The sequence below is a fragment of the Vigna unguiculata genome, chromosome 6 (assembly GCF_037176805.1).
Source record: "Vigna unguiculata cultivar grain cowpea cultivar isolate G323 ecotype 2 chromosome 6, ASM3717680v1, whole genome shotgun sequence".
Lineage (NCBI taxonomy): Eukaryota > Viridiplantae > Streptophyta > Magnoliopsida > Fabales > Fabaceae > Vigna > Vigna unguiculata.
Window position 1 is genome coordinate 9752443 of NC_140797.1, and position 22512 is coordinate 9774954.

At 35.0% G+C, this 22512-nt stretch overlaps 2 protein-coding genes across 8 annotated transcripts; both read right to left on the minus strand.

Moving 5' to 3' along the window:
• Nucleotides 1-855: 855 nt before the first annotated feature.
• On the minus strand, nt 856-4974 carry LOC114187264 (protein SIEVE ELEMENT OCCLUSION B-like). 4 transcript variants are annotated; one of them, XM_085674401.1, is made up of 8 exons: nt 4851-4974; nt 4481-4729; nt 4287-4394; nt 3412-3848; nt 2897-2994; nt 2644-2786; nt 1709-2200; nt 856-1562 (listed from the first exon to the last, which is right to left on the minus strand). In XM_085674401.1, the coding sequence occupies exons 2-8, from the start codon at nt 4694-4696 to the stop codon at nt 969-971; spliced, it is 2088 nt and encodes a 695-aa protein (XP_085530527.1). In that variant the 5' UTR covers nt 4697-4729; nt 4851-4974; the 3' UTR covers nt 856-968. The 4 variants fall into 4 exon arrangements, with proteins under 4 accessions (XP_085530527.1, XP_085530526.1, XP_027931265.1 ...); XM_085674400.1 differs by lacking the exon at nt 4851-4974 and having other exon boundaries at nt 4481-4822; XM_028075464.2 differs by lacking the exon at nt 4851-4974 and having other exon boundaries at nt 4287-4373; nt 4481-4820.
• A 3965-nt stretch (nt 4975-8939) lies between these two features.
• On the minus strand, nt 8940-20043 carry LOC114187735 (protein FAR1-RELATED SEQUENCE 3-like). Of its 4 annotated transcripts, none has more exons than XM_028076079.2 (6): nt 19625-20043; nt 17013-19401; nt 16833-16922; nt 16482-16631; nt 13154-13270; nt 8940-9250 (listed from the first exon to the last, which is right to left on the minus strand). In XM_028076079.2, exons 2-6 carry the CDS (start codon nt 19251-19253, stop codon nt 9206-9208), a joined length of 2643 nt encoding a protein of 880 aa, XP_027931880.1. In that variant the 5' UTR covers nt 19254-19401; nt 19625-20043; the 3' UTR covers nt 8940-9205. The 4 variants fall into 4 exon arrangements, with proteins under 4 accessions (XP_027931880.1, XP_027931877.1, XP_027931881.1 ...); XM_028076076.2 differs by having other exon boundaries at nt 17013-19331; nt 19625-20042; XM_028076080.2 differs by having other exon boundaries at nt 17013-19240; nt 19625-20041.
• Between the last annotated feature and the right edge of the window lie 2469 nt (nt 20044-22512).

The following is a 22512-nucleotide window of genomic DNA, read 5'->3' on the forward strand; positions in this document are numbered from 1 at the left end:
TCCTCTCTGTTCGAGAACAATAAGATGATACTCATAATGAAGGACAAGAAGAGCATTTAAGTTTACGGGGAATTTTGTTAGATAAACTTAAATGTGGGTAGTTGGAAGTTGCTGTATTAATTGTCTAGAAGATTGCAAAAGGTTGAGAGTGGGTCTAGCTATGATTAAGCATGCAATAGAGTTCATTAATTGTGAGTTAGGTAGTAGTTATATTTAATTAATGTAGTTGAAGGGTCATGTCTAAAGGCCTTTAAAAAGACCATGTAGTGCTTCATTTCAAAATACAACAAATCTGAATACAAAGAGTGTTTATCCAGAGAGACTTGTTTATCAACACTTCCATCCTTTGGTCGCGTTCTCCCTCCGTAAATCTTCTATGTTCTGCATGACTTGTTGAATAGCCGTCCCATCCATACTCCCTCCCTGAGTAGCTCTTGTGGCCATAGGTTCTTTGTCAAAGAGGCGTCGAGATCAAGTTTCACCATATGCCCCATGGTGGACGTTATTTTGATTTGGAGATATGAGATCCCTTTTCAGAACAAATAATAATTGAGTTACTTCTTACAACCTCAGTAGAATTGAGCACTAAGGCCACAAGAAGAATCCTCCCCTTCTTGAGGGATGCCCCCTTTATTTATATTAAAACATACTTACGAGTATAGGTGTCCGAACTGAGTGGGATTGTTTCTCCCTACTTCGGAATCTTCGAAAATATCTCTTAACAGAAACTAAACTCCCAACTACACGCTAGCTTCCAGTCCATGGGAGAGAAGTCAAGGTCAATGATACAATACAATTTTTTTAATTACGTTTTGTATCCACAATATTTGAATTTAAAATTCTTTTTAACGAATAAGCCGGAAATCATTATTATCTACAATTACTTACGTAAACTGATTTACACAAAGATGAAGTCCACATGCAATGGAAGCTAGAATGGTTTTTGACGAAACATTCCGAAACATTGTCTATTGGCCCTGTTGATGACAACACTTGAAATTAACAGAAGTTACCTCCATTGGACGCCGACAATCCTTTTTGGGACACGTTATACGTTCCACTATATCCGTTGAGTGACCATAACAAATTACATTTTCTTCACATTTTTTGGAACCATCTTTATCCTTGATTCCCCTGTAGTGGTCTGTGAAAGCCACGTCAAAGCTCACTGAACTTAATTTCTCACGCCACGTGTCGAATTCTTTGACTGTGCGACACATGGCCTCACCGTGACCTAGAAGCCTCACATTTTTCCCTTTACTTAGAATGGCCCATCCCTTGGGATCTTGTTTGAGGAACAACAACCTCTTAATTTCATTTGTTGCAAACTCATTCTTCACTTCTACTTTCCTGCTTGTAAGCAAGCTATCAATGGCAATCCAAAAGCGTGGAACAGCTTTGGTGTCTTCCTTTCCTAGTTCAAATGATTCTATTGTGATGTTTGAGTCCAAGTTCGTTTTCTCAACCTCCTTCTTCACTGCTTCCATGCCTGTTGTCAATTCTTCAACCCACTTTTTGTCTGACCCTCCATATATTAACAGATAACAATCCTCTTCTTCGCTCTGATTTTGCATGTTACACATACTATCTAGGTCAATACAATTAGCTTCATAGATTTCCAAATATTAGATGTCATATAGATATATTTAAGGATATGGAATATGAAATAGTACTTGCAATAATTTAAGAACATATATATAGTACTTACCGAGTTCTCTATTGCTTTGTTGAATTTGGTGATTTCAGACCAAAACCACTTCCATTGTTGACTAAGTCTGATTTGATCAGAAGTTCTAAAGGGAAACCCATCGATGCCCCACTGAGATATAATTTGCTTTGCATCAAAATTTTCCACTTTACCTTGAGGATTCATCAATGTGATTACATGTTTTCCCTCGTATTTTAGCATCTCCTTAATTAACTTGAGGCTTGTTTCAAAATTCAAATATTTAACCACGTACCACCCAAACTTAGTATCACGTAAATTATTTTGTAGCTTTTTTATACGTTCGTCGTTCCACTTATCCACAATAGGGATCCACAAAATCTTGAAGTCTTCACTTCGATAATTTTCTACTTCTCTTGCTTTCTCCTTCAACTTCTCGTTTATTGAGTTTAAAAGTTGAATGTCCTCTTTAACATTTTCAAGACCCGAAATGAATAATAAAACATACTTCTTTTTAAATTCTTCCAGTTTAACCTGTCAAGACAAAATACATTAATCTCACTAAAAAACTTAATTAGAATGTATGTATACAATGTTTTTTGCGCTATTATGTAACGATAGATCCCAAAGTGATTAAATAATTATTTTTTATAGTTATTATTTTAAAAAAAAATAATTTGAACATGCAATGAGGATAGGATTCTTTAAAGGCACAATGTCTTCTTGAAAATAAATACAGATTAAATATGTTCTTAATTACAAACTTATTGTCAAACGTATTTTATGTTAACAATATCAACAAAATTTAATATAATTGAATTAAAAAAATTATATTCATATATCACAGCTTCGTATAAACACAAATTTCAATTTCACCTCATATATAACAGGTTAATGTTAAACTAAATGATAACCGATTCAAAACATACGACACTAATGGATTGCAGGGAAGCAAATAGGATTGCAATAGTGAGTACCTGTTCTTCAGTGAGGCCAATATAATACACATTCTGCTTTAAATCCCTCTTATCTCCACAAATTAGGAGTGCTTTCAAAACCTTTACAATATCTCTACCACGAGTCACAATATTCTTACGGCTCGTGAAGTCCTCTATTCTTTCTGCAATAACCACACATAATATCTTATTACAAATGAGCTTCAATTCAGCATCTTCGTAGTTTTGAAATTCATTAGAAAAAGGGAATGAGTTACGAAATCACATGGTTAACCTATCTCGTTGATACACTTTCTCAGAAGTTCTTTAAATTCTCCTACAATGGGGTCAAGCTTCTTCTCTAATTCAGTCGATAATTCATGTCTTTGATACCTTGAAATCAATAAACAGGACAAGTAAAAGCATTTAAATCTGTTCGATCTATTGTTTGAAAGTTAAATAGAATACATTTGATAAAAAATAATGTGTAGCCATGGTTCGGTTTTTTAAACTTGGTACATTTTTAGAAAAAAATTAGGAGAATAAACAGGTTCTGAATTAATTACGAGTCATAGTATCAATCACACGACTTTACCTTAAAATCGTAGAAAAGCCACACGACTTTGGGTTAAAATTCTGAAAAATAAAAGTCGTGTTAAGGTGGAATGATTGTCTTGGGATTTCAACATAGTGAAGTCGTGTGGTTAACACAGGACTTAACCTATAACTAATTACTTCAGGAACCAGTCCATTCTCGTAATTTTTGTCTAGAACTATATCAATGATGATTAGATAGGTGAAATGCCTTACTTGTTATCAGTTAAGTCATTGATTTCACCGGTGCAAGAGACAAAGGTAAAGATGGCCCAGTACACAACAACAGGGATCTCTTGCAAAGTTTCTGCCAATGAAGGAACATCCCTTATGTCGTGTCCTGCACTAACAAGCTTCTTCCACTCAGTGATGCATTCAACCACCTGCATCACCTTCTTCACCACACTGTTGAAGTGAGTGAGCTGCTTTGTGTTTTGTGGAACCATTAGAAGTCCATGCAAATCTGCAAATGAACTTTCAAACTGCTGGCATGGGGCTATCAGAGGTAGAAGGTACAAGAATTTTCCATATTCAAGGGCAAAAGCTGCTTGAACTATGAGCACTTTTGCATCCCAAGAATAATGTTTGAGCTGCTCCAGAATCAACATCGTTGTGCAATGCACTGGATATTCACCACGAGGTGTGCATATCATCTACAACTCCAACGTGTTTATTTTGGACATATAACATATTGTTAGTATAAACGTTTTTCACTTACAAAACTTCATAACTTTGAATTACAAACAGATAATTCAAAGTTAATAAGGTTTAATTGCATGTTGTGCTTTTCCAAGTATCATAACTATATAATGTTATAAGAGTGTCAAAGTGATGATATCATTGATAAATTCTTTTTAGGAAGGATTCATTAAAAAGACATAACACTGTGAGTTTGTGTTTTTTTCCCATTTTGCTGAAATTTTTCATTTTTAATCCATGTGTGATTTTGACAATTATTATGTCAATAACATTAAAATGGTTGTCTCAAACTCAAATTTTAATAGAGACATAGAAGACTCTGTTACATGCATCGTTTTCATGAAAATTTGATTAAATTTGTAGTTGACACCAAAAAAAGAATTAGCAATCACCAGATACGCTATTCGTTTCAGTTTGACAGCAAGTTGTTGGGAAGTTATGGTGGTGTCTTCTCTGAACCGATCCATGGGTTGCTCACTCTGTTTTACATAAGAAGGTTTCTTTACAAAAGTTTGTTGTATGTTATTCAAAAATAGCTATAGGAAAAATGCTAATATTTTTTCCAAAGGGTATATAACAAAATTACCTTAGCAATCACCTTCTCTGTGATATCCATGGACTGGTTGAGAACATTTGAGGCAACGGTGTGAAGAGATTCTGCATCACACTTTTCAAGACAATGGAAATGTGTTCTGTAAACATCCTCCAGGATCTTGTCGTGATTGAATTCAAATGGATTTTGCTTCTTCTGTTTCTGCATCCCTTGCTGCACATTACTACTATTTGAACCTGACTCAGACATGTTCTTATTCACCGTAGCTTACACTATAATATCCTGCAAACAAGTCAATATCAAAGTAAATGTAACCCCTTTTGTTTGTAATGGCTTATTTATAGTTTTCAAAATACATAGAGCATGGTTTATAATGCTTAGCATAGTGAATGATTCGTTTCACCATAGAAGGGACTTGAGGCATGGATATGATCATTCACACAAGAAAGCATCTAAGCAAATGATTAATAATGTCAGTTTTTTCATCTGTGATCCCTATGTTAGGATAGTTGAAAATGAATTTGTATGAATTTCTAGTATTGTACCCTACACTTTTCCTTTTCAAGAAAAGAATAGGATCTGAAAACACGTTGCACTTTTTAGTGTTGATTTTCAAGAAAAGAATGAGGATAATAAAAAGTAATAGGGTCTATCAGACCTACAAGAAAAGAACCGTGGTGTAACTACTATTGATACTTGTATTGTATTCATAAGAGATGCATATGCTCTAGGAAAATGATATGATCCTAAACGTCCCATAAATTATGGGGAACCTCATATTTTCTAAAGTTTGTGAATTTTACTGCGCCCTTCTTTATATTATTTGGTTATTTTTTATTAATATTTGCAAATTAAAAAAATTAAGAAAAGTTGCTGATTTTAAGTTTTTTTTTTGTTCCTGAGATCGTTTCTACAAATCAGCAGGTAAAGTTAATATTTCTTTTTTCTTGAAAGAGTTGTGGATTAAAGAAAATAAAAGTTGAAATTTTATAATTTTTTTTTCTATTCCTATCTTCTTCTCTTACTCAATTTTATTAAAACTGATATTCTTTGGTTCATTTCTTTTTTTCCTTTCATGTTCAAGAGTTTCATTTTTCTTTTAAGTGTTCCAGGATACATTATTTTTTCGCTTCCTAATTTCTTACCGCAAATATTCTCTCTTCTTTATTCTTTTTTCCACTTTTCATTTCCTTCATGATTCACTATTTGATTTATAGGGTTCTGTTCTTCCTCTCTTTATTTTGGATTTAATTGAGGCATTTTAATCGATTAATAAATAAAAAAAGGTAAACCACTTATTCAATTTATACTATACTGATGCATTATGGTATGTAGTAGATCCATTCATATTTCGACGTGTTTATGGTTTTGATGTGAGTTCACACTTTTTGTGAACAAGAAGGAATGAAATAAGATTTTACATTGTTTTTAATTAAATTTGACATTTTAGAATGGTAAATGGTGTTGATGGGTAAGGTTTTTTTTCTTTACTGGTTTGTAGAAATTGATCCTCTTCTTGACCAAAATGTGGCAGAATAATGAGGTTTGAGATATGTGTTGTTTTAAGCTTGAAGTTTGTAGTACAATCTTGGCCTCAATAATCATCTTATGAATAAAAATATTATTAAGAACACGAATATAATCAAATTTAAACTTAAGATCATTTAGAATATGACACGATTACTGGACCAATTATCTTTTCTTGGAATGTAAGGATTGTAATTTTTTTTTATTTACTTACAAGGTAAAACCTATGACTTAATTTATATTTATAAATCTTTTGAAATTCATAAAGAATCATAATTCTTTTTCCAAAATAACTATGAGGTTATGTTTGGTAGGATTGTTCCCGTATTTTATTATCTTATCAAGAATTTTATGATTCTTGTGACGCATCTTTAGGCTTATCAGGCCATAGTTTGTGGCACCTTCCCTTTGTCTAGGTTATCTTTATTTTATTTTGAATTTCCAATTCTATGTTTTTAATTGATTCAAATTCCTAAATATTTGCATCTATTCTATTTGGACTCTTATCATCTTGATTCCTAAGTAATATGAAACTATTAAATGTATCAAAAAAAGCTTCCAGCTAAGGTCTAAACGAGCGGTTTATAATCGTGACCTAGAGAATTTTATACTCATGTTCCTAGAGGGAATAAACTCGTAAAATTTGAGAGGAGTAACACATGAACCTAGAGTTCTCAAATGCAATTGAAAGTCGTTACGACTCTTAGCACTGCAGTTCAAATTTTTTTTTACAAAAAAAATTGTCATATTCTTGATGACTTTACCTTTTTTTTCGTTTACAAAGAAGTCCACATGACTTTGTTCTTAAAATCATTAGGACTTATGATGATTTATCTCATGTCTCCTAATTTTTTTTTTACTTGCCCATTTAGGTAATTACCAAGCAAAGTTGTCTCATATACATAAAAAATCCTTTCTTGCACGATGAATAACGAAAGGGGGATCTTATGTTTGGAAAAGCATATTCTCACCAAATCATATGATGCTTTAAAGTAGGTTTTGTAGTCGAACAAGGGTTTCCAAGGTCTTCTCTCTTGTTAAGCAACAAGGATTGTCTATGGCCTGCACTCCACGGTTCAACCAATTCCACTTTGAATTCCATGAGATCTTCAACCTCAATCTGAGCCATTGTGATCTCAAGGAGGAATGAGAGTCATATTTTGCCAAAAATCGATCGATTATGTATAAATCATACATAATCTCCCATATAACCTCCTCCTCAACATATGGAAAGGGAACGATGTGAGACGAACAAGTTACGACCTCCTTGAGCATTAATGGGACCCAAAGTTTGTTCACCTCAAAGTGATTGATCGACCAATGAGGTACTTATAATATGTCCGGAATTGGCCGAATCTTCCACCGTATTAAAGTATAAGCAAACAAATCTTCCAATTAGGATTAAACAGCTCCATGAGACATTATGGCAACATCGATAGCCCTGCTTCGGTATGAGAGTAAGGGTCACTCTAAAATAAGAGTCTCCATAAGGCTTCCTTGCTCAATGAACAAGCAAGTTTCAAGACCAGAGTATGGAAAAAATCCCTCATATATATTACTCCCTACTGAATTCTAGCTCCCTCTTTATTGTTGAATTTATGATTCCTTCTTTCCATTCAACTTAGGTGGAGCAATACAAACTCTGGACAGAATATAAAAAAACATCTTCAAACTTGTGCAGACACCTCAACGAACACATGTGGACACTCCTCAATGTGAGTCGAAGATAATCTCTCTAAAGTAGACAATAAGATGTTGACTCGTTTTTCTTTTCTTTGTTAAATGCTCTTAATTAAATTTCCCATGTTGCACTAAGTTATATGCATGCAGTCCAGGAACACTTTCGAGTGAACACCCATCTGATCAAGTAGGGACAATAGTTTAACATTTAGGCCATAACATTTAACAACAACAAAAAAAAAAAAAACAGGACGTCCTCTTCGAACTAAGTTTTATATAATTAGGCTCACCAACCAACCTAGATTGTGATTCTCATTATTCGTGCTAAATATCAAAACAATGTTTCCAGCCATGAGCTCCCATATTACATAAGCCCTCTTGGACAGGTCATTCCATGAAATCTTTGAGAAAGGACACAATTAAATGTTTGATGGTCGTGGCGATAAACTCAACTTCTATGACTGTCTCCCTAACTGTTGCCAAGACTGAACAAGAACGATAAAGGACGTATAAAGAATGTCATTGCAAAGGGATGCAATTAACCAAGATAGGGCAAACAAAGTCACCTTACCCTCTACCAGATTGGGAATGCAAAGGCCTTTCTTTCAAAGAGACTAGGGTAATAAAAGAACTATGCTATTTACTGACCCTCCGTAGTGACTTTCAATCAAGAGTTTTTTCTCATTTTGTCTAATCAACTTAAAAATCTAACTATTTAAACACTATAATTTGATTGTAACTTCGATTATAACTGAACTGATCTTATCTCCACTACAAGACAATTAATAACACAATTATGCTTATCGTTTTCTTTTTTTATAAAATATTGCATACTAAACATTACTATGAACTCTAACTCTAGACACTTCAAAGTTTAATAATAATAATAATAATAATAATATATAATTACATACAAAATCGTATTATTAAAAAAAATAACAAAAAGGAAGCAGCAAATCAAAAAACCCATGCAAACTAAATACAACAAAACTCCAATAAATAAACTAAAAAAATCCAAAACTCAAGGAATTTATACCTAATAAAAGAAAATGTCTAGAATAATACTTAAAGGACGACCATTAAACCAAATAAACTTTTAGTCCAATCAGACCTTAATCTTTTTCTACATTTTTTTAGTAAATGTAGATACCAGTATTGGTTAAATTTGTAAAAGTTCTTGATCAGATGCGAAACAGATATTTGATTTGGCATGGAACAAAATCAAGTTAATTCCAATAGAATTCTTCCAAAAAACGTTCTCATTTTTACCTTATATAGGGCACTATTTTACTTTGATAAACCCATTTTCATTCGTTATCAGTGGGTTACTTAACGAAGAGTATTTATTTAACTACTTTGCATAAAACTAAGCTGCTACTTACGATATGATACATGTACAACAATAAGTTACAACAGACTTGTAAAAAACTATAAGTTAGCAAACTTGAAATACAACAGTTACACTGCATTTTCTAAGCCTTTTTGCGTTGAGTGGTCATCACGCTTTCATCAAGATATGTCCCCACATCCATGAAAAGAAAATTTGATGCTTTACTTCTTATGCTTCTTGGATACAGGTTCTAAATGTGCATCGTCCTGTCAAAATGTTGCATCGAAACGAATATTAATATTTTAAAAAGAAGGACTATCCAGTAATGAAACATATTTTTTGATAAACCGAAGAAAATTGTGCCCCAAAACAATATATTTTTACCAATACTTTCGATAATAAATTACAAGGCATATTCGAAACATACTGAACGCTTATAACAACTCGAATCAGCATACTGACTGAACTGCTTTATTTCGAAATAGGAATGCTAGCTCCACCCAACTAGCTTTTCTACAGTCCTATTTGGTGGGTGTCATGATCTATCAATTTGTGCATAGGCCTACGAAAAGTTCACTTAAGATTAATAACAAAAAATATATATTTTAGAGAGCTTAAAACACCTCTCTTATGATCTCATTTATAATGATAGAAATCTAATAGAATGAGAAGATGAATGATCAAAGGTTGTACTAGAACCTGGGTACAAATCAGGTACAATACGTAGTAGTTCCCAACACAACTAATTTCTACCTAGATTTAATACTTATTCTAACACCCCTCTCAAGATGGAGCATACAAATTGTATGTACCAAGTTTAAGAACATATAAACTCAATGCAAGGTCTCTTTAAGGACTCGGTTAATACATCTACAAGTTGATCATTTGATTAGACAAGTTCAGTAAAAATTTCTTTAGACAACAATTTTTTCCCAAATAAGACAATCCATTTCTATGTGTTTCTCTCATGGAATACTTGATTGAAACCAATATGGAGTGCAGCTTGGTTATCACAATACATCTTCATGGTCTAGATCTCATAGAAGTTAAGCTCTTGAAGGAGTTGTTTCACCCATACAAGTTTACAAGTAAGAGACGTCATTGTCCTATATTCAGTTTCAAAAATTGATCGAGCCACTACATAAGTTCATTACTTTTACAGCAAATAATATTTCCTTCAAGAAAAACACAACATCTTGTAATAGAATGTTTGTCAATGAGGGAACCTACTTAATTAGCATCACAATACCCTAAGATTTGGATGTTTCCTCTATCTTCATATAGCATACCATACCTAGAAGCTTTTTGGAGGTACCTAAGAATATGAATGATAGCAATCCAGTGGCCAACACACACAGCCTGCATGAACTAACTAACAACAACTGCAAAAGACAAATTAGGTCTAGTAATAGTAAGATAAATTAGTTTTCCAACTAGTCTCCTATATCTTTCTAGGTCAAAGAACGATTCACCTTCTATCATTGGGTCCATGGGACTATCTACTAACCTATAGTCAATCATACATATCTCTTTTAGTATGTCTAGAGCATACTTCCATTGAAATATTACAACACCTTTTGATTGAGCTACTTCAATCCCAAGAAGTATTTGAGGCTCCTAAGATCTTGGTTTGAAAATGTTTACACAAGTATTCCTTCAGTTGAGATATTCTAGCAACACCAGGGACTACTAAGCTCAGGGGTCATTTTTTAATTTTGACAATTGGGGATGTCCCAAACAATCATATAAAAGTTTAGGATTTGGAGATGCAAAACAAGACACATGCGGACTAGATCCAAAATAGTATAAACCTTTAGATTTATGTCCTTCTCCAATCAATCACCTCGTACCACACTCCGTATAACAAAGGAATTGACATCAAAAAAGCTATTGAACAATTTAAAGACTTGGTTAATTAACTTAATGAAATTAGATTGAAATGTCAAGTAGGAACAAAAAGAACAATTTAGATTTAAGGAAGGAGAAAGGGAGACTTGAGCAACTCCTTTTGAGGAAACTTTAGAACCATTGGCTAAGGTTATGAAATGAGGATTTTTTGGAGAAGGGATAGAACAAAGAGGTATTAGTAGAATGTGATATGAAACACCTGAATCAATTATCATGGACATTGATTCTCCACGGATTGTGAGATGCAAGTTGTTCATGAGCTACAGTTCACATATGATTGTGCCGAGCTATTAGAGTTCAACCTCAGCTTTAGGGACATTGACTGTCTTGTTAGAAAAGTCATGCAAAGAGAAACTATTCCCCAACCACCACGTCTTCCTCTAGCATTTTCTTCTCTCTTCCACGTGTGGAAACCACCACAAAAAATTTCACATGTTCTTAAACATTCTTGCTTTGAAGTGTTGAAACCCGAAGGAGTCATGTAGTCAAGCTTTCCATGGAAGGGACTTCATGACCGATTGAAAGTTGATCTCTGACATGCTCAAAGTTTGGATGTAGGGCACCGACTCATCTCCATGTAGAATTTGTCTAGTTTCTTTTTGTTTTCGTCCAATGACTAAACTTCCAAGAACATTTTTAATTCTTCAACCACAAATTGAGCTTTGCTCATGAAAGACACCATGTCATGATCTCTTTGTTTCAAAGGCAAGCCTCGTAAGGGTGCTGAATATCGCTTGCAAAAAATATTTTGACCCTTTTTCCAGAGAGAGTTGCAAGTCTTAAAAGATCTAAATGTACCCAATAATTTAGGTTCCACGGACTACCACAGTAAGGAAAAAAGTTGATAATCAATTTGCTTCCATTGTTCAGCTTGGTCAAAAGGCACATTACTTCCATCTTGTTCAAGGTGATCATGGTTAGCGTGCCAAGGAACCACATTTCAACCGAGGTAGACCACAACAGATAATTTTTCCCAATTAGTTTCAGAGAGGTAATGGTAGGTGTTCTAGAGAAGGAGACAATAGGTCTAGAAGACATTTTAGTTGGAGTCTGAAGAAAACCCTAGGTTTAACCAGAATACCCTAAAAAACCCTTTAACCACACTGAAAAAGGACAACCAGGGACCAGGACGGTAAAGAGGAGCTCATGTGAGCCCTGAGCAGGTGGCGCATGGACTTCAAGCACTGGGCAACAACAAGGAGAAATGGTGTGTGTGGAGAAGAATATGGGGACCAACAGTTTTGGACATTACTTGAGCAGACTATATCCAGATTTGGTGGTCACTAGAGAAAACTTGGACAGTGGTTAGCAGGAGCAGATGCAACAAAAAGCTACACAGGAGAAAACTGAGACCAATAGATCACGATCGACTCACTTTGATACTAACTTAAAAACTAGGTACAACAGGTAATAATTCCGAACACAACTACTTTCTACACAGTTCTAATACTTATTCTAACAAGTACAAACCAATTTGAATATTAAGTAATAACTTCAAGATTGCCTAGATAATGCTACAAATACTAGCTTCAATAGCATGCTTTATTTTGAAAATAAATAAATATCATACAAAATACTAATGACTAGCTCAAATTATTGTACTCGTTTTCATGTTCTACTTTTACAGAAATTTCATGTGTTGCTTTCGTGTGATCAATTAAACTCGTTATGCATTCTCCGGAAATTTTTACTGCTATATACCTAGTTAAATTTGAAGGGAGACAACCAGAAGACAACCCTTTTAACTTAATCATGAAATAGTTTATCTTCAAGCTTTAGGAACTACTTAACTTCAGAAGCAGTGACAATTTAAGGAGGATAAAAGTGTAACAGTCAGGGCGTTTATTTGGAACAAAAAACATATCACGGCCTCTTTTCTTTGTGCTCTTCAAAGTTTCCCAATCAGATATGCACAGGGATTACACAGCTTTACATAGATGGTTGATGTACTGGGTTTCATTGCTCTAAAACACTAAATAAATGCTTAAATTAAAAATAGCATACCCGGATGAACCATTTCTATACTCTTTTTAACAAATTATAAATATTCTTCTTCTTCTGTCTTATAAAAGGATTTCACATTATGAAGTTTCTCAATTACTATGGATATGTGCAAATTTTACATTGGACGGGATGCTTGACAGACAACTAATTATTATGCATGGCAGAACACAGAAGTAAAGAAAAAAAACCTCAGATAAATTATAAAAGTTTTACATCATACGCATCTTATATACAGATAACAGGAATAGAATACTTACAGCATGAGAAAGCTGCTCACGGATATAGGCCATTGATCGTAGCATAGCACCCAATGTATCCCGGGACACCTGAAACTTCACTTCTGACTCACCAGAGGTTGTCTCAGTATCTTGAAGCTGAAACATTTCAAGAATTTCATTAAACAATGGAAAAGCTGGTCAAAGTAAAGAGACAAAGAATCAAAGGAAACCTTTTCAATAAGTGGGATTTGACATAGAGAACATCACACTAAAGAGACACGGTATATAATTAATGAGATAGAGAAATGTTCCAGAATTCAAGAGACCTTTTTCCAAACAAGGAATCATAAACAGTCCAGTCCAGTCCGTTCAATTTTGTAAGATAGAATACCAACAACCAATAGATAAAAAATAACTTGTAGTGTTTTTTGAGACTGTACTTGAAATAGCAGTTCTTAAATCGCTATTCTTTAGTTTCTAGCTTTTACATTTATTTCCATTTTAACCTTAAACTATTTATTAAATTTCCCTTCAAATATTTTTCTATACAAGGTATGCTTTTATTATCCACATTTTTTTTTGTTCTCTTCTTTCAATTATAAGATAACTTTTTATTATATAACATATTCACAATGATGGATAATACAATACTTATTTTAACTATAATACTATTTAAACCATTTATTTTATTATTTTGACACTAAAAATAAAAATATTGATTATTATATCAATAAGATGATAGTATTTTATGTTACATTTTCTAGCTTAATCAATATGACGAAAGTATGATGATGTTTACCTTAAAGTATGATATATTAGATGAAAAATTTATTTTACAATATACCCCGAGATGAATAAACAGTAGAATTTCTATAACAGTTCAAAATAGAAATTGGTTTTGATAAGATAACTGCTTTTTCATATATAGTTCAAGGTAAGGTTGACAAGTGCTACAATTCTTTTAATCCCTTACACAGGTAAATCCTTTGAGGTTTATGTCATGTTTTTCATTAGGAGTTAGGCTCTGTGCTCATGCAAGAGAAGGTGGTAGTGTTTGTCTTGAAGATATGGAGACACTATCTCTATATTATCTCTATGGTGCATAGTTTCAAGTATTCAGCGACTAGAGGGGTCACCCCGCGACTCTAGCCATCTGTACTATTAGCATAACTTTACCATGTCACTCTTATCTTTATTAAACAATATTTTCGTTTTTGTATTCTGCAAGAAACTTTCTACAATGATTGCTTTAGTTTATTTTTTATTTATAATTATATGTTTTAATCTTTTTTTTTATAGAAGGATGTGGATACATAGACGGCAAAGTGCATTAGTGTGATATAAAAATTAAAAAAAAAATTATATATAACAATAAAACATACACTCAAAACATATGCTTTGCATATAAAAAATTATAAAAGCTTAAATTTTCCTATTATTTTATATTTATCGTCTTCATTACCAAACAGTCAAAATACAATAATCGAGTTTACGAACTTTCAACTATTAGCTAATATTGTCAATCATCACCAAAATTAATGAAAAGGGCTCATTCTTTAGTACAAATGATAGAGCAAAACAAACAAACATTTTAAGCCATAAACATTGTCAATATTCCTAATGGATCATTCTTCCAAATCATTCCGACAGCAGAAGAATGATAATTGTATCATGTTATATGAATGAAGAGATGAGTGCGTTGAAAAGGAATGAGACTTGGGAAATTGCAGATAGACTGAAAAACAAGAAGGCAGTTAGTTGCAAGCGATGATGAGCTCGAAAAACAAATTTTAAGTAGAAGTTCACTCCTCATAGATGACGAATCTCAAGAAGTAGAAGTACATCCTTAAAATATAAGTTTTCTACTTTAATTAAAGCATCTTTATTTCAAAGAAACTATATGTTGGATCTCCTTAAAGAAATTGTAAAGTGCCGCAAGAATTATGGAATACCCATGCTAGTAAGGGCTGCAAAACTTATGCAGTACCCATACTACATAGAAAATCACTGGAGTGGGATTGATTGAAAAGTCTAAGGGTTGAAAAGATCCAATATCAAAAACTTGAGATAAAGTTTATGTATCTACCCACACCAAGCATGAGATGATCCTTCAATCACTTTCAGAAGAGGTTCTTTATGGAGTTGCAGAGAAAAAGACCCCCACAGTGACGTGACTCAAATTGGAGAAGTTTTTTATGAAAAAGTCTATTTACAACAAACTACAGTTGAATAGGAGCCAGTGACGTGACTCAAATATGGAGTTGCAGAGAAAAAGACCCCCACAGTGACGTGACTCAATATATTACAGTCTATTTACTACATCTATCCAAATTTCTAAGAACCCCAAAAATCAACTCAATATATTTACTACTTGGTGTGGATACGATGACTCCTATTCAGCTGTACTACAACTTACTTGGTAAACTTGTCACTAGATCACACACCTCAGTGTTGATGATGCACACACACTAATCATCTAAGAAAGAGCTTGATGGTGATGAAGATGGTGATGATGATGATGATGTTCGAGATGATGTCACTATAGGATTGGAGCCAGAAACTTGAAGATATTTTTTCACTTTTAGTTATTTAATTTTTATAGCCTTAAGAATTTATGTTTTGTACTTGTATGAACTTATCTTTTTGGTGTAGTTTGAAATTATTTTATAAATTATGGTGTTGAATTTACTTTTTCATATGACATAGAATCTTCCGAGTCTCTAAGTGAATCCTGTGGAGGTCCCATGAGTCCAGGCAGACTCTCAAGTTTGATAATCATGATTACTCCACTTAATTGCCAATTTCACAAAATATGGTCCTGAAGTCAGTATGTCATTTCCCGCTTGACCATGAAATCCTGGGGAATGGAACTCATTTTTTTTCTAATTGTATGTTCTTTACAATTTATGAAAATTATTTACTGGATATTAGTGTTAAAACAAAAAGACAGTTATGCCTTATCAATGACCTTTCTATAAACACCTATAAAGTGAAAGAAAGTGAGAAAATTATAAAAGTCATAAGCACTTATAAGATAAGAAATTGAGAAAATTATATTAGTCACCTCTCTAACTAGGCAATAAAAACACTCATAACAATCCTTTTAATAATCTAGACAATTTCTCTATACCACCAAAGCTTCCTTAAATACAGTTAAGAAGCTTTGTTCAGTTGCCAAATATTGAAATTTAAAGCATTAAATTATCTTCTACAATAACAAAATCAATAGAGCAATTATCAGTAACTAATCAAATTCTAACCTTATAAATTATAAATCAATAGGTGTACATCTTTCTTTATACTAAATTGTCATGAAGAATATTGTTGAGAAAATTTATCATAAGCTAAGAAAATAAAGTGAAAATACCTTGAGATTTATTACTGCAACCTTATTAGCTGGTGTTGAGAGCTGTTCACTGATGTAAGCCATAGACTTCAACATTGGTTCCAAAGTAACTCTAGAAAGATGAAACTTAACCTCAGATTCTGTGGATGGAACCCTGCTATAATCTTGCAACTGCAATATGATGCGTGAAATATCAATATACTAACACTAATTACCAAAAAAGTTGAGAAAAGTAAAGTACTTCACAAAATGAACACTATATAAGATATTTATACCGATGCTAATCAAGGATTGACAGCCAAACTAAATTTAGGCATAAACTAAACAAAGTACAATACAATGTCTTTTCCTGTTTGCGGTTAATGAGAATACCTTAAGATTGATAACAGCTACTTTATTCCCTGGAGTTGAGTTCTTGTTCTCCATTACCCATGTCATTGATTTTAGGCATGGAAGAACTACCTACATGAAAGAATCCAAGGACCACAACAATGTAATGGATTTCTATTCTGTTAACCAGAGAAATAAATACAGAGTTATACTTTCAGTTACCATGTTTTCAGATGGACCATCATCACGATGAAGAGAGACTGGGGCCATCCGTGGCAAGTTTAGATCAGCAACTGATTGAACAGGACCACCAGCATCATTAAGATTAAACCTCCTCGTTATCTCATCTTGCCGTGGCCATAAAAGAGGAGTTGTATCTGAAGTTGGAGTGGTAGTTTTCCTGTCATCATATGCAGTCCCACTGGCCACATTGTTAGGAGGAGAGACTTTGGCAACACTTCTTTTCACATTAGCAACCTTCTTTCCACCTTCTCTAATACCACTTATTGCAGCATTATATGTTTCCACAGTTACTGCCCCTTCCTCAGCGTATCTGATGGCTTCCTTACATAGATTGCTATATCTTGCTGTCAAAGACTCCTGCGCATGTGATTCACCGGTATGTTCATCCAATCCGGCACTGCTTTTTGCATTTCTTGTCCAACGTTTCAAGATGTAATGGGGTGGTAATGTAAGTACATTTGTCACAGTGAAAACTGTTAAAATATGTCTGCAAAGGATGCCTGAATATTCAAACATTTGGCAACTACAATTAGCTTTCAACTCAGAATGGTTTAATGAGACCGTGTATGCCTTCTGATCATCCTCAAATTTTGCAACTCTAAATATGCTATTTGGTCCATCTCCTTCAATTCTATTCGCAGTATAAACAAAAGTTTCAACAAGCTCATCTTGAAACTTGGAAAATATTTTTCTCGTATAAAGATTAGCAACCTGTTTCTCCATTGGTGAAGGTGTCTTCAAAACTGGGGTAGTGCAAACTGTCTCAAAATCTGCTTCTATTTCCTTTTCAATCCAGCTCTCTAAAGCTCTTTCGTACTGCCTGAAGAACAATGGCAATGTCGTCTGTTGGTTGACATAACCATCAAAAAAAGAACCATCAAAACCTTGAGTAGGAGAGAGTGCTGCAAAAAACGAACTGCGGAAGAATGCTGGAACCCAATGAGCACGAGCATTATATAATGACTGAAGCCAATCATTTCTTCTGAGTTCATATTTATCAATGATGCAATTCCAAAATGACTCAAACTCATCAATGGTTTCTGTCAAGTTAATACAATTATAAAGTTCAACCTGAAAATTTGGATGTGCAAGACATACATGGGCCAACTTTTCTTGACCTTCTCTCAAGATATGCCACTTGCTAATACAGTGGCGGGTTTGTGGGAGAACTTGAGAAACTGCTGTCTGCAAGGCTCTATCTTGATCAGTAGTTATAGAGACAGGCTGACAATCATTCATTGCCGTCAGAAATGTCTTCAACAGCCATAAATAAGATGCCTCAGAATCATCCAAAAGCAGTGCACAACCAAACAAAACCATTTGACCATGATGATTTACCCCAGTAAAAGGAGCAAATGGCACTCTATATTGATTTACTTTGTAAGTTGTGTCAAGATGAACTGTGTCACCGTAATAACTGTATGCTGTCCTTGATCTTGCATCTGCCCAGAAGACATTAGACATTCGATTGTCTTCATCAAGTTGTATAGCATAGAAGAAACCAGGATTCTCAGCCTGCATCTTTTTAAAGTACTCCAGCAGATTATGAGCATCCCTCCCCAATGTCCGGTTTGGCAAAGAAGGCCTAACAGTATAATTCACCAATGAGGAATTTTTAACCGGGTGACTTCGTTCAGCAGGAGTGGTATGAATATTCTTCATCCCACGAGTATTCTGATTCGAAACACGATTCCCATCCATAGATACATACATAACACCACTAGGAACAAGACCCACTCCTTGATAAGTTTCAGGCATTGTCCTTCCAACACTAGAAAAATGCTTACTTGGATGATTATTGTATGCCTTACTGGAACTGAACAGGGAATGAGTATGCTCCTTCACTAATTTTGTTACCACCCATTTATTTTGACCCTTTAGCTCGATCCTAATCATTGCATTGCAACTTTCATTTAGTCCTTTTCTTAAACCTTCCCTACCACATACAAACTCCCTATAATTTTCCCCATCAATTTTAGAGTGACCATATGGGCCAACTTTAGAGCTAAAGCCCATGTGTCTAGCATACTCAATATAAAATGCCTTAGCAACATCTACAGTGTCAAATTCCATACCCACATATGGCTCAGAAATCCCATCCTCCGCATGAGTTCCATACTTTTCAGTATTATTAACTTCACTGTCACTTGGTTCTGCATCCCCATTATCTGCCTTTGTCTGATGACCACTTCCTTCCGCATTTATCACTTGAACATCCATTTCAAACAATTAGTACCACTATCTTACTGTGCCTATTTCATGGGTAAATATCCTGAACATGGACTGGATGCTTTAATCCTATCAAATAGAAAGTAGGTGCCATCTAAGTTGCATGTGTCCAAGGAAATAACTTTTTTTTAAGAGAACACTGTTTCAAGAATTAAAAAGTGATCACCTAAGACTGCACAAAAGTTCAGCATGTAAACATCATAACGATTTTCTGTGCACATATGTTAAAAGCATTGTATATTCTCAATAACAAAATGGAGCTAAGCAAAGAGAATGAATTACTCAGGTACCACAAAGGTAAGTTTGTACAAACCAAACAACTTTGCGCAAATTGATATGGAAATTGGGAAACCCAAACTTACAGCAAAGACTGTAAATTATTACGAGCTAACGACAAATTGATCGTCAAATCTCCCAATTTCTGGATTGAAGAAGAATCACAGAAACGCTGATTGGTGGAAACCGTTTTCCCTTCCCAGCGGTGGCGGAAACGCACGTGAATAGTGAGGTTCGAAGCGAAATGACGGCGTTTGGACGGTGGGTAGGGTTTCTCCGTCGCCGGGAATTGCAGAGGACTAGAGGGGCGAAAGAGAGAGGAAGGAGAGAGAGAGAGTGAGTGCGTGTCACACGGATTCGATGAGACATAAGTACACACGCGTGATATGAGCCGTTGGATTTTAATCGTACGGTCATGTTTGAGTCAGACCGAACTGCTTTCACTTTTATCAAAGTGGGATCTGAGCTCAACTTGTGCTGTATGCGGTTGGATTTGCCAAGTGCATTATCTATGTCAGTGGGCTACTTACGCTTTGCATCATCACGCTTCTTCTATCTTTCTTTAAAATATATATATATATATATATATATATATATATATATATTTATTTATTTATTTATTTATTTTCTTTTTTCCAAAAAGACCTAACTATTAGCTAGAAATTAAAAAGTGAATAATTAATTTGTAATAATCCGAAAATTAATCGAATAAAAAGTGAGTTATTTGGTTTAATGGAAAGATAGTAAATTTAAGTAGGAAATTTATCGAGATATAGGATTGATTTGATTGAATTAATGAATGTTAGATAATTGTATTTAGTATAATGTCAAAATTAATCTTTTAAAAAATAAATATCTTTTGATTAAAAAATTAATTGAAAAAATGAATGTGACAACTTAATTAAAAGAAGAAAATACTATTAAATAAATATAGCATAAAACAATATAAACGAGAGAAAAAGTGAGTATAGTAAAATAATATTATAATCATCCAAAATATACATAAGAGTTTTTAAAAAGAATGCTCATATAAAGAGCATTATACAAGACATAAAAGAAGTCTTCCAAAATGTGCTTAAAGAATGGGAGAGATCAAACACCTAACTACCCAATAGCATCACCTCCCACTAGGGGTGGGCATGGATTGGATTTTTAATGATCCAATCCACATCCATTTTAGATCTAAATAATTGGATTAAATTTTTGACCAAAATCCATTTTTTTAGTAAAAGTAGTTTGGATTTTTTAAAAATCCATATCCAAATATTTGGATCAAGATTTAAATCCAATCCAAATATTTGGATAGAGTTCAAAATCCATAATCCACTTTTTTATAAAAGAAATTTAAATTGAATTTTTTAAAACTTGTATCATTAAGGCCTGGATGCCCCGGATGGGCCTGACGACCTGGACGGGCCCAATGACCAGGATGACCCAAACGGGCCGGACAACCCAAACGAGCTCGATGACCTGGACGGGCCAGACAACCCGAACGGGCCCGACAACACGAACAGGCTCGACAACGCGAACAGGTTGGATGACCCGGACGGACCAGACGACCCGGACGAACCCGTCCAAACAGTCGGGCCCAATCAGGTAGTCGTGCACGTTTGAGTCGTCAGGGTCGTCGAGCCCATCCAGGTCGTCGGGCATGTCCGGGTCGTCAGGCCAGTTCAGGTCGTCGGGCCCGTCCGGGTCGTAGGGCTTGTCCAGGACATCGAGCCCGTATGGGTCGTAGAGCACGTCCGGGTCGACGCGCTCGTTCGTATAATCGTGCCATCTAGGTTGTAAGGCCTGTGTAGGTCGTTAGGCTCGTCTGGGTTATTGGGCTCGTCCGAGTCGTCAGGTCTGCCTGGATCATCGGGCCCATCCGGGTCGTCCGACTCGTTCGTCGTTGTGCCCATCCGGGTCGTAAGGCCCATGTAGGTCGTCAGACCTGTCCGGGTCGTTTGGCCCGTCTGGGTCGCCGGACCCGTCCAGGTCATCTGCCCCATCCGGGTCTTCGAGCCTGTTGGGTTCGTCTAGGTCTTTGGGCTTGCCTGACTCGTTCGGGTCTTTGGGCTGCCTAACCTGTTTTCGTCATTGGTCCTGCCTGGTCCTTTCGGGTCTTCGGGTCCGCCTGACTCGTTCAGGTCTTCGGGTCCGCCTGACCCGTTCAGGTCTTCGGGCCCGCCTTACCCGTTCGATTCTTCGAGTCCGCCTGACTCGTTCGGGTAATCGAGCCTGCCTGACCTGTTCGGGTCTTTGGGCCTGCCTGATCCGTTCGGTTCTTCGAGCCCGCTTGACCCATTCGGGTCTTCGGGCCCACCTGGCTCATCTGGTCATTGGGCCCGCCTGCCCCGTTCGGATCATCGGGCTCACTTGAATTTTTTGAATCATTGGGCTCAATTGACTCGTTCGATTTGTCGGGCCCGCCTAACCGGTTCATATCTTTAGGCCTATCCAACCTCTTATGGTCGTCGGGCTTGCCCGATCCGTATAGGTCGTCGAGTAAGGCCTGTCCATGTCTGAATTTAGCATACTCCATCTCAACCTTTAGTCTAACCCAACTAAAAATTTAAATTGAAAATTTGGATTGGATTTTTTAGATTATCCATATTTAAAAATCTTGATTTATAAAATGGATATTCAATCCATAAAATATATAAAATGTAGGTTAGATTGAAATCCAGATCCATTAAATGGATTTTAAATGGATTGGATTTTTAATAAAATGGATTATAAATGGATTGGATTGGAGCAAAAGTGGATTGGATCAATAGAATTAGATTTTTTGCCCACCCCTACCTCCCACCTAATCATGATCAACTAGTATTTCCTTATCTGTTCACACCAATAATAGTGATCATTGCAAAGAAAAAAGTCAAACAATCACAAAACACAAATAGAACGGTAAGCTAGTGCATTTAAACATTCATACATAAATATAAATACATAGGTACATTACCTTATAAGTACACACATGGATAAAAGA